The sequence below is a fragment of the Nothobranchius furzeri genome, chromosome 4, assembly GCF_043380555.1.
Source record: "Nothobranchius furzeri strain GRZ-AD chromosome 4, NfurGRZ-RIMD1, whole genome shotgun sequence".
Taxonomy (NCBI): Eukaryota; Metazoa; Chordata; class Actinopteri; order Cyprinodontiformes; family Nothobranchiidae; genus Nothobranchius; species Nothobranchius furzeri.
This window is the reverse complement of record NC_091744.1, coordinates 66287718-66300664: the sequence shown is the minus strand read 5'-3', so window position 1 is coordinate 66300664 and position 12947 is coordinate 66287718. Positions and strand designations below refer to the sequence as shown.

Genomic DNA, 12947 nt, shown 5'->3' with positions numbered 1-12947 from the left:
GACCCCCGAAGACACGCACCTGTCTATGGGACTTTGGAACTGCCAAACAGCTGTAAACAAAGCAGACTTCATTACCCCATATGCAAATCACCTGTCACTCAATGCACTAGCTCTGACTGAGACCTGGATTAAACCATGTGACACTGCTAGCCCATCTGCTCTCTCAATTAGCCACACTTTCTCCCACACTTCACGTGCATCTGGCCGAGGTGGTGGGACGGGCATGTTAATTTCCAAAAAATGGATATACAGTCAGTTGCTACCCACCACTAAATACAACTCCTTTGAATACCATGCCATCCAGGTAACTGTACCGAAAATAATCTTTTTGGTTGTCATATATCGCCACCTAGGTCAACTCAGAGACTTTCTTGATGAACTCGACACCCTGCTCTCCTCCATTCCTGAGCACGACTGTCCCACAATGGTCCTTGGAGACATGAATATTCACCTGGACAATCCCAGCTCATCAGGCTTCCTATCACTAATGTCATCATTTGATCTAAAACTAGTACAAAGCCCTCCAACTCACAAAGCTGGAAAAGCACTTGACCTCATTTTCACCAGAAACTGTGCCGTAGACACAATCTTTGTCACACCGCTGCATCTTTCGGATCATTACTTCATCCATTTCAGCTCGACTCTACAAGAGAGGTCCACTGCTTCCTCACCAAATGGTCTCATTCTGCCGCAATCTCCGGAATCTGGCACCCAACCACTTCTCCTCTCTTGTTGCCTCCACTCTTCCATCTCCCAGCACATTCTCTGCTTATGAAGTGAATGATGCCAACGAGTCACTCTGCTCCACACTCTGCTCTTGTCTTAACAACTTGTGCCCTTTAGCCACTAGACCTGCTAGATCCTCTCAGTCGCACCCTTGGCTAAATGATACCCTCCTGTCTCTACACACGAATCTTAGAGCTGCGGAACGGAAATGGCGCAAAACAAAAGATCCTGTTGGTCAATTGAAATTTCATGAATTACTGTCCTCATTCTCTGCCAGCATCACTGATTCAAAGAAAGCTTCCACACTGACAAAATTCTCAGCTCTACTGACTCTCAGAAACTATTTTTGACATTCAAAACTTTGCTCAACCCTCCGTCTCCGCCTCCTACCAACAATCTATCAGCTGACACCTTTGCCTCATTCTTCGCTGACAAAGTGGAAGCTATAAGCAAACAGTTTACTCAACTGGCCACTCCTGAACATTCGCTACCACAAACTCCTTCTAGCCCAACCATCTCAGGCCCTACTGCTTCATTTTCCTCTTTTTCCCCTCTCACTGAGAACTGTGTGTCCAAGCTTCTCACGTGCAGCCGCCCTACTAGATGCCCACTAGACCCTATTCCGACTAAGCTGCTCCAATTGCTCCTACAGTAGCCGCAGCAGTCACACATGTGATCAATGCTTCACTGACATCCGGTACATTTCCCACCTCTCTCAAGCATGCTCAGGTTAAACCGCTGCTAAAAAAATACATCTCTTCCTCCAAATCATGTGGAGAACTACTGACCTATCTCTCTCCTCCCTTTTCTGTCCAGAATCATTGAAAGGGTGGTTTTCAAGCAGATCACAGAATAACTCTCTCTCTCACAAAACTGTCTGCTTGACCCTTACCAATCTGGGTTCAAAAAGGGCCACTCCTCTGAAACTGCTCTGTTAGCAGTGACGGAATCCTTAAAAGAAGCTAGAGCGACTGCCAAATCCTCAGTGCTTATCCTGCTCGACTTATCGGCAGCATTTGACACTGTCAACCATGGCTTCCTTTTGTCCACAGTCCCTAGCATGGGCATCACAGAGAAAGCACAAGCATGGTTTGAATTGTACCTCACAGGAAGATCATTCAGTGTATCTTGGCTTGGACAACCTTCTACCATGCACCATCTTCCCACAGGAGTCTCACAGGGCTCTGTACCCTAGTACAGGTCCTAACCTCTTCTCTTTGCCATATACACCACCTCCTTGGATGAGATCATTCGATCACAAGGCTTCTCCTACCACTGCTATGCAGACGACACCCAGCTCTATCTGTCATTTCCACCGGACGACCACACTGTCTCTGCACGAATATCAAACTGTCTCTCTGACATATCAAAATGGATAAAATCCCACCATCTCCAACTCAACCTCTCTAAAACTGAACTACTTATCATCCCAGCAAAACCATCCATACAGCACAATATCTCAATCCAAAGTGACTTCCTATCTCTGGCTCCTTCAAAGGCAATTTGAAATCTGGGTGTTGTGATTGATGAACACCTGACCTTTAAAGATCATGTTGCCTCTGTTGCTCGTTCATGCCACTGTGCGCTGTATAACATATGAAAGATCAGACCATACCTAATACAACATGCCACCCAGCTCCTGGTGCAATCTACTGTCATCTCCCTCCTCGATTACTGCAATATCCTTCTAACTAGTCTTCCAGCCTGTACTGTGAGACCTCTTCAAATGGTCCAGAACGCAGCGGCGCGTCTGGTCTTCAATCAGCCAAAAAAAGCACACGTCACCCCTCTGTTCATTGAACTCCACTGGCTACCGCTAGCTGCATGCATCAAATTCAAATTGCTAACACTAGCATACAAAGTCCGAGATGGTACGGCTCCCATCTACCTGAATCCTCTTGCAACAGCGTACGTCTCGGCCCGGCCGCTCCGGTCATCACAGGATCGTCGGCTAGCAGTGCCTACACCACACTCAGGACAATCCAGACTCTTCTCATGCATCGTTCCACAAATGTGGAATGACCTTCCAAGCACTACCAGAACAGGGGCTTCCTTTTCAATTTTCAAGAAACTCCTGAAGACCCTGCTCTTCAGAGAGCATCTTCCAAACTAGCACCCTCCTTGCACCTGTCCCCATCTCTACTGTCCACTCCTTGTTCCCTCCTCTCCATGATTCATCATGCTGCCTCACTGCCACCTACGACTGACTGGAAATTATTTGTTGTTGTTGTTGTTGTTGTTATTGTTGTTGTTAGCCTCAAGGGCAACATGCCGATCATCACTTGTAAGTCGCTTTGGACAAAAGCGTCTGCTAAATACATAAACATAAACAACATAAACATGACTGAATGAATTAGTTTATTTTGGACTGTCATCTTTTTCTTTTCAATTTTTTTTTACCGTGTCTAAATGATTGCATGATGTGATATACTTCTGTATAAAAGATGCAAGCACAAAATCCAGCAAGAAACATAATTAATTCAAAGCATTAAAATCATCAAAGGTATGTACATGAGGCGAGATTGGGACAATGCAACTAATCCTCTTAGAAGATCTCAGGTGTTGGGTATTATACTGATCCATTGTGGAGACTTGTTCTATGTCCTACATAAGCCTTTGTCCATTGGAAAGTGTTTTCATTTGTGCCTCAACATCTAACTCTGGAACGCTGAGTTTTGGATCACCGACTCATTGGTAAGTCTGTATCAGCAAAATATTCTGTAGTTTACATTGTCACTGGATTTGATTAAAAAATAAGTTTGGCCCTTAACCAAAATGCAAAGTCATTGTCATGTGTAACATAGATGTTTTGCAACTTTCAGTCATGAAATAGCTTAAATCATTTCTGCTTTTATAAATAATCTGAACTAAATTGAATGTTCATTTTATTTTATACCGTTTTCTTTTATTTACAATCGGCAGGGCTGTTCAAGAAGTCGATGATGTGACATGAATCATCCCACAGAAGTTGATACTCTTATCACTCCTTGGTTTGTTGGAGGGGGGCAGGTGGACTCTACTAAAACACATTTATGCTGCTTACTTCAACCTAGCTTCTTTAGAAAATGCATTGCTCCAGACGGAAGCGGCTGAGGCTCAGCCGAGTCTTGTTTCTTCTCTCTGGAGTTTTCCTTTGCACCGTCTACCAGCTTACCACGAGTGCCCGATTGTACGAGCCTTTCCCATTGCCACAGATCGGAGAGGATACAAGAGAAGGTTCAACAGAGGGTGTTGAGGAAACCACAGCAGAACCTGGGGTACTTGAGGAACAATTCACTGCAACACCTGAGTTAGAGCCCACAGATCAGACAACAACAGCAACGGGTGTGATTCGAAGTGCAGATAAGAATTTACATACAACTACAGCATCCACCACCACTGAATCACCACTGCCGCCAACCACAAATCGGACTATTTTCCGTTGCATCTATGTGACCCCTGAACCTCCTGGAGAGACACCCACCCCAGCTCCTGCTCCTCCAGTTATAACTGTCACTCCAGCTTCGCCTGGCCAAGCTCCACCGGTTAAAGGTGAATACCCCAAAGATATCTTCTCCATTGAAGATCGCAGACGAGGATGGGTGATTCTCCACATTTTGGGGATGACATATATGTTTGTGTCTCTTGCCATTGTCTGTGATGAGTTCTTTGTGCCTGCACTGGGTGTGATCACAGACAAATTAGCCATTTCTGATGACGTAGCTGGAGCCACCTTCATGGCAGCTGGAGGTTCTGCACCTGAGCTTTTTACCTCATTGATTGGAGTCTTCATCGCCCATAGCAACGTAGGCATTGGAACCATTGTCGGTTCGGCAGTTTTTAACATTTTGTTTGTCATTGGAATGTGTGCTTTGTTTTCTCGAGAGGTTCTCCATCTAACCTGGTGGCCACTTTTTAGAGATGTGTCTTTCTACATACTTGACCTCATCTTGCTGATCATCTTCTTCCTGGACAATGTCATTGTGTGGTGGGAGAGCATGATGCTGGTGGGATGTTACTCTCTTTATGTCATCTTTATGAAATATAATGTGCAGCTGGAGCAAACATTCAAAGCCCAACTCCACAAACACAAGAGCATCGTGAAGGTTATTGCTGTGGAGGAACCCCAGAAGGTAAGCACTCCTGGGACTCGACTTGTTTATATTCAGATGGTCCAGTGTTGAGTCTCTATTATATACTTTTAAGTTATTTTTAGGTATTTTATACATATGCAGGCTTTTGCTAAGCTGGATGATGCTTTGAGATGGAGTATGTTGGTATTTTTATGGTTCATCACTGGTAGGGAGCAGTAAAGGGGAACATCGACAGAAGGAATCTGTGTATGGTTTAATACCAGAGAGCTACCTTTGCTTTGACCTGTAACCTTGCATCTATTGTTAATTACTATTGTGCAGTAGACCCCCCCCCCCCCCCCCTTCAGAAAATTTTGGGGTGGCAACCCAGGCTGGTCCCTATGGTAACTCTTAGCCTGTAGCTGTGTGTCGCATAGTTCCATCATTCTTTTTCACCAAAACGTAAAACGCCTATGCGTCCAACACATTTACCTCAAATTTGAGGAAGACAAACATTTTAGAAAAAAGTCTTATTTTCTAAGTTAGTTCAGTTATTGTTTCAAATTTAAACTAAATTAATTTGGCAGTTGCTTTCATTTGTGCCTCAACATCTAACTCTGGAACGCTGAGTTTTGGACTATAAAAACTATTGGATTTATACTTTTTAACATTGAGCCTCAGTGATTTATGTTTGTCATATTTATTTAACTACTTTTTATGTCTTTAAGAAGATGAATGTATGCTTTGTGGGAACATGAATGTGATTTATTAAAAGGATATGGGGGTGATCTTCACTGCGGGGGCCGGTGGGGTGACCAAGAATATTTTAGCGTTAGCTATGACCCCCCATTTTCAACCCTTTTGGGGCACCACTGCTACTGCTTACGTTAGTGAGGCAGAAATTATTTAATGAACTGGTGTTGAATGCTACCACAGGCCTGTACAAACCAAAGCTGATCAGCCCCTTTAAAATAATCCTTTGAGGCACTACAGCTCTGTTAACCTGAAGCATCATTATTTGTTGATTTTACCTGCACACCTTCAGTCTTTTTGACATAAATTTGAAAAAGAAAAGTTTAAAAACCATTGAACCGGATATTCTGTTGAAGCTTGACTTCTAAAATGCCAATGTGATTTTTTGTTGCTAAAATTTGTCCTCATGCAGTCCATCACATTATAATTTAACTTAGGTGTGTAATCCAGTGAATCACTGATAAAGACATTGTTTTACACAGACAAATGGGAACAGTCAAGATAATGCCCTTCCTGCTCCAGAGGACAAGAATCGGTTGAAGGTAATCAACCAGTGAGGACCAGATTATAATATTTTATAATCACTGATGCTTTTGATCCACATATTTATAATGTTTTGTCTAAAGCTGGCCTAGCAAAATCCTCCAACCTCCATTTAGAAACTACTAAAAGTGATTTCTACTTAATAAGTCATGACCTCAGCCATTTTTCTCCCTAGTTAAAACCATCCCTTCAGCGAGGGGGGAGTTCAGCTTCTTTACACAACAGCACCATGAGAAACACCATCTTCCAACTTATGATTCATACATTAGACCCACTAGGAGAGGGTGAGTACCAAACTGCTGCAATGATGACTCTGCTGATTAATGATAGGACCATTTTTAGACTTTCTGTGTATCACATCCTCTCAGTGTAGAACGGATTAGCTAGCTGTCCTGTATGAAGGCATCACTAAGTCCAGATTGATACTAAGCAGATAAATACCTCCCTCAGTCTGCAGATGAGTTTGTTTGTTCATCCTGGGTGGAACATTAGGAACAAGTCTGCAAAATGATGGCTGCAGTTGACAGAAATATTCTTCTGTGAGACTTTAAAGGTTGTTTTTATGACACTGTTTATATGTAACTTTATTGTAGAGGAAATTCTTTGTTATATTAGTCAGGCCACAAAAAATAATAAAGCTAAAATACGTAATGATTGCTCAAACAACATTTTTTTCTAAAAGTTACAGGTAATCGAACAGAAACAATCTGAATTTATCTGAGTTTGTCTGCTGTTTGTCGTGAACAAATGATCCATGACAATGACGATTTTATTTTCTGGATCACTTCTGTAGTCAGATCTTGCTCTATAAACACATTGTTGCATGCAGCCAACGCAAACCAAACATGTTTGTGACATGAAGATATCACAGGAGGATGTTTCTGAATTTCAGGAAAGAACCGCCCTCGCCACGTTTTGAGAAAATGTATGCTTTGTTCACAAGCAGCTGCAGCACTTCTAGCAGTAATTTCTTTAAACAGCATGTCAAACTTTAGCTTACCTGTCGAGCAAAAAACTGGGAACAGAGGCGTCTGTGGGGAGCCCAACCTTTGCTTTCTGCACATGCCACTGATGAAAAGAGTCTCCTTCACTTCGGAGGCCTTTCTCTTCTTATCATAGGCTTCAAAGACACTTTTTCTTTTGTGACTCTCAGCCATTTTCGAAAGAACCCGGTGAGAACGGTGAGGAATGAAGGCGTGTCGCTCTACACATAGACAGAATGCTCATGCACAGGAAGCGAAAACTAACCCAGGAACGAGCATGTATGACGACGGCCTTGCATGAAAGCTTCACCAGAATGACTGACAGTTATGCGGACCAATGGTTCAGATGATCCACCCGGAAGAAAAAGATCCTCCGCTACACCTTTAATTTTAGAAGAAAACATATATTTTCCAAGTGTGATTCTTTTTATTCTGTGTTTCATGAGTCAGTCCTTTGCTGCTTGTTTGTGTCTTTTTCACAGGGAAATTCAGAGATAAAGCTGAAAGTCTGACCAGTGTGGCTAGACGGAAGTCAGAGACCAAACCTCAAGACAAAACTGAAGGTAAGAAATAAAGGAAACAATCTCTTATATAGCGCCTCTCAAGAAGAAAACCACAAGGCACTTCACAAGAACACATTTTTTTAAACAAATAAAAAGATTAAAAACAAATTTACAAAAATATCATAAAAATGACAAAAATAAATTGTGATTAAAAAAGAAAGGAAAGGGAGAAAGAGAAAATGAATACGAAAGAGGGAAATCAGTGGATCCCGGGAAAGGCTGAATTGGTAAAAAGAGCAGAATAGGATGGTGATGAAGGTCATGCAAAAGCCAGCTTGAACAGATGAGTTTTCAGCATTTTTTTTAAAGACGAACACTGAGTCCACTGATCTCAGGCTCGGGGAGAGAGTTCAGAGTCTGGAAACCACAGCAGCAAATGATTGGTCACATTTGGGTAATCTGGAAGAACGTGATATTCAATCTTTATAATTTCAAATAGGTTTTAAGATCCAGACACAACCCATCCACAATCTGTAAAACAAAGAGAAGGGTCCTGAAGATCCTCTACAGAAGACCAGCGGTTTTACACTCTAGTAGACACAGTGGTGGTGGTGTTCGGAGGGACAGGTGGCACCTGTGTACGGCAGACTTGCCTCTGTCAGTGCACCCCAGGGCAGCTGTGGCTACAATGTGGCTCAAAACAGAGGTCTCCCGAGAGCTCCACAAGCCGATAGTCGGAACCCAGCTCCACCAACATGTTATATTTCAACCCACTTTCTAAAGTGCAGCATTATGTTAAATGCACTGGGTTTTACCCTATTACATTTAAATTTCATGGTTAAACAGTACATGTTAAAATCTAAGCTCAGCTCGGCAGTGACCTAAAATACATAAATATAATTTTACTTACCGAAAAAAATGAAGTGGAGACTCCTTGGACGCTCTCTTAGTGCAACTAATGCCACAGCAAGTCATTTTGTCCAACAATTGCACAAAAAATATCCAAAAAAGAATACACAAACACAGAGACTAAAAATCCTGGAGCAGTTTCCAACCCAGACCGAGGCTCTACTGAGGCCTTTCCACGGAGCTAGCTCTGTGGTCACGTGGGTCTGATGCTCATTAATTATACAGAATTTTAGGCTTTTAATACACTTAAACAGAAGAGTGAGAAATAAATTCACCCCCTCAGAGTTGTCATGAGTGTAAACTAGATAATTCTAACCAAAAACATGTTTTGGTACCAGGCTGTAAACATGTTTATTCCTGCTGTGAAATTGGTATCTTTAACATGGGAGTCAATGAGGATTTGCTCGCTTCTGACACCAGCCCCCAGCGGATGAGGGTGGAACTGCAATTTTTGGTACTACCGGGTTGGCCTCAATTTTTGAGCCACATTGTGGGGGCTTGATTACAACAGATTCCCCGTCGTGAGTCAGACAGGAGAGCCCATGGATGTTAAGTGACGGTGTGTTGTAGATCTGTCAGGCTTTTCAAATCCTGGAGTTTCACTGTCTATTTTCTATCAGAAGCTAATGCAGGAGATAGGTGTAGGAGACTATTTTCACGTTCAGTCTATGAGCATTTCAGAGTAACTGATTATAATCATTAGTAACATTATAAAAATGTTTTTTTCAGAGTTCCACCCCTTAAAAAAAAAGAAAATTTCTGTTATTACATTTTAATACTAACATCGGGCACTCCTAGTTAAAAGCCACAATTTTATTGCTGTGATGTTGAATAAAGGGAAAAATGTCAAATTATAACCAGGAACATAATTTAAACCAGAGACATATATTTTTTAAAGAGTAAATCAGTATTTCTACATAAAGAGCACTCTGCCTTTTGAAATTACTACAGAGACCTTGATGAATGGTTAAGACAACGCCGTTGAAGGAAATGTTTGGGGTCGTTTTTACAGATAACGAATCTAAAAAGGACGAGCCAAAAGAGCCAGAGGCTTCCCCAGACTCAGACACAGAGAAGAAGGATCAAACAGAAGAAAAGAAGGTACTCTCCATCCATGTCCAGGTGGCTTTGAAAAAGCCCAGAAGTCAGTCTTTGATACCTGTCTATGTAAGAGTCAAAGTACTGAGCTGCAGCTGTTTGATTCGTGCTGCTGTTGGTTCATTTGTTCTTTATTCTTATCTGATGTGGGTTCTTGGTTTTTGTCCATCATGTTGTCTCATCCTCTTCAGGACGATGTGCCAGCAGAACAGAGTGGTTCAGATGGATCAGAGGATTCAGGCAGTGAGGCCGAGGACAGTGACGATGACAGTGATGATTTCAGTGAAGAAGAAGACGATGATGATGAAGATGAAGATGATGAAGATAAAGAAAAAGAGGACGAACCTTTATCTTTGCAATGGCCCGATACACGACGCAGGCAAGCCACATACCTGTTGTTGCTGCCAATTGTCTTCCCTCTGTGGCTCACGGTTCCTGATGTTCGTAACCAGGTGAGAGACTTTCAGGAGGTGGATGCATGTCACCTATGGTACATAAAATCACATCCTACTTGTAGTTCAATTATTTTTCACTGTAGAAATCCAGAAAGTTCTTTGTGATCACGTTCTTGGGATCTATCATGTGGATTGCCGTCTTCTCCTATCTTATGGTGTGGTGGGCTCATCAGGTCAGTTTCTGCAGAGATTTGATTCATTAATTTAGCTTAAAAGACAAAGTGGTTTGGGATTCCCAAATTCAGGTACTTTTTCATTTATTTTAAAAAATACATTTTTTTTTAAAATCCACATTGAATTTGCTTGTCTTCATAAGGTAGGAGAGACAATCGGGATCTCAGAGGAGATCATGGGCCTGACAATCCTGGCAGCAGGGACCTCCATTCCTGATCTTATAACCAGTGTGATTGTTGCTCGTAAAGGACTGGGAGACATGGCGGTTTCCAGTTCTGTGGGCAGCAACATCTTTGACATCACTATGGGGTGAGCCTCTAGAGTCTGATAAGTCAAAAAAATATATATATGTGGTTGACTGATTTGTTTCTACTGTGCTATTTTACTGCCAGTCTCCCAGTCCCGTGGCTCATGTACTCCTCCATCCACGGTTTGGCACCAGTTGCCGTCAGCAGCAACGGGCTCTTCTGTGCCATTGTGCTGCTCTTCCTCATGCTCCTCTTTGTCATCATCTCCATCGCAGCCTGTAAATGGAAGATGAATAAGGTTTTGGGTTTCACCATGTTCCTCCTGTACTTCATCTTCCTGGTGCTCAGCGTAATGCTGGAAGATCGAATCATTGTTTGCCCCGTTTCCATCTGAATGTGGAAACACAAACTTTCTCAGCAGACTGGGACTTGAAGCAGAAAGGTTGACCCTGCACCTCTTCAGATCGCACGAGTCTGGGACAGAGCTCACCTTAATACTGAAGTATTTTTTCTACACACTTTGGCATTTCTTAAGCAGAGGTTGCATATAAAAATGACATTTATTATGTTTAATACTGTATAGTTGCTCCTTTTAGCAAAAATATTTGAGCAATTTCTACTTTATAATTTATAACAAAGTTTATTTATATGGCAGTTTAAAAGCAACATGCCGACCAAAGTGCTGTAAAGCACTATAAACGGACCAATTAAAGCAAGAAAGGAAAAACTTACAATAATAGTGTGAGAAACCCACCAAAAGCCAGCAAATAAAAGTGTTTTCAGCCTGGATTTAAAGACCAGCACTCAAGAAGACTGTCTAATACTAGGAATAATGGGAAAATCAGTCTACAGCTTTAGGACCACAACTGAGAATGCTCAGTCTCATCTAAGTTTCAGTTGTGATTTAGCTGGTGACATAAGACTGAAGGAGACGGACAAATGTACAGGTGCCAGACAATTTGATGATTTATTGCAGATTTTAAAAACAACTGGAAGCCAGAGTAATATGTTCAGTTTTTCTTGCAGGTAAAAACTGAGCAGCAGAATTTTGTACCAGTTGCAGACATGAAAGAGAGCCTTGACCAACTCCTATCAACTGGGAGTTGCAGCAATCCAAAAATTAGGTTGTAGAAACGTGAATGACTGTTTCCAAATCCCACCTGGAACAAAAAGGCTTTACCTGGGACAGATGTCTGTGGTGATAAAATGAAGATTTCACCACCCTGTAAAGTGACCATCAAAACTGAGTGAAGCATCTCTTTCATTCCCAACATTTGTGACTTAAAGTCCCATAGCCATCATCACACACTGGTGAAATTCATCTCCGCATTTGACCTATCCCTATGTAACGATGGCTGCGCTCGAGAACTATTTGGTGGTTTAACCCCCCATCCAACCCCTTAAAGCTGAGTGTTAGCAGGGAGAAGTTGGGTCATATTTTTCAAAGGCTTTGGTATAAGACGACCGGGAATCAAACCCCGATCTCACAGTCCCAGGGCAGACACTCTACCACTAGGCCACTGGGCTGGTCAGATGGGATGTAACGCTTCAGAGGCGTAATTAGGATCAAATAACATGGTGATTGAAAATGTTTTATTTAGAGTAAACTATGACTTAACTTCTCTCAGTAGAGAAAGGATTTTGTTAGAGTTATTTAAAGACCAATTTCTCTCATTTTTCAATACATTTGCAGTGGTCTCTAGTGCAGTTGAATGCCTTGTGAGTCAATTTTTGTAGAAAAAAACTCTTGTGCTCCTGTTTCAGAAAGTAGACATTAGCCAGAGGAGAGGGGAATAGAAGATGGCAGGATTTAGTCTTGTTTCATAATATTCAAACATCTCGCCTCTGATTGGCTAACAGCAACACAACATTGACTATTTTATCTTCACAAATAGCACAAGCCTGAAGCAGTTCAGCCATGTGGTGGAGTTGCTAATGCTAACAATTAGCTTCTACAAGCCCAGATGTGCTCTGCTCTCTCCTGGACTCTAAACCAAACACAACCTTTCTCAGTCGCGACTCACAAGCCAAGATGGGTGAGTTTGTTGATGCTAATTTACATTGTGATATAAAGCTGACCAGCCTTTTTAATCCAAATGTTTCCCCGTCTATTTTCTATCAGCAGCTAATACAGGAAATAGGCATAGAAGACTATTTTCATGTTTACCCTGCATGTGAAACCCAGTGTGTCTGATCATATACCAGTAACAAGCAGAAAACAGTGAACTAACTCTTTAAAAGGACAAGTTGGCTATCGTTGACACATAGATTAAATTAAATTCCATAAATGCATTGGATCACTACCAATGGCAGGAGATATCATGAAAACAGTAGTGGTCCAAATACAGATCCCTGCGGTACACCCAATGGCAGAGGGGCCACAGAGAATGAAACTGAACTTTACACAGAAACTCTAGTAAGAGAGATAAGATTTATAATTTTCTAGAAGACTCCAATGTTAGGTTTTCTCCTTTGCTAGTTAACGTGGAGATCCTAATATCTG

At 41.9% G+C, this 12947-nt stretch overlaps 1 protein-coding gene across 1 annotated transcript; it reads left to right on the top strand.

Annotated features, from left to right (window-relative positions):
* The first annotated feature begins 3329 nt into the window (after window positions 1-3329).
* Window positions 3330-12943, top strand: slc24a1 (solute carrier family 24 member 1). The gene is made up of 10 exons (XM_054733029.2): window positions 3330-3420; window positions 3649-4838; window positions 6014-6073; window positions 6250-6358; window positions 7540-7620; window positions 9482-9636; window positions 9759-10019; window positions 10106-10195; window positions 10339-10505; window positions 10589-12943. Exons 2-10 carry the CDS (start codon window positions 3792-3794, stop codon window positions 10836-10838), a joined length of 2220 nt encoding a protein of 739 aa, XP_054589004.1. The 5' UTR covers window positions 3330-3420; window positions 3649-3791; the 3' UTR covers window positions 10839-12943.
* Window positions 12944-12947: the final 4 nt, after the last annotated feature.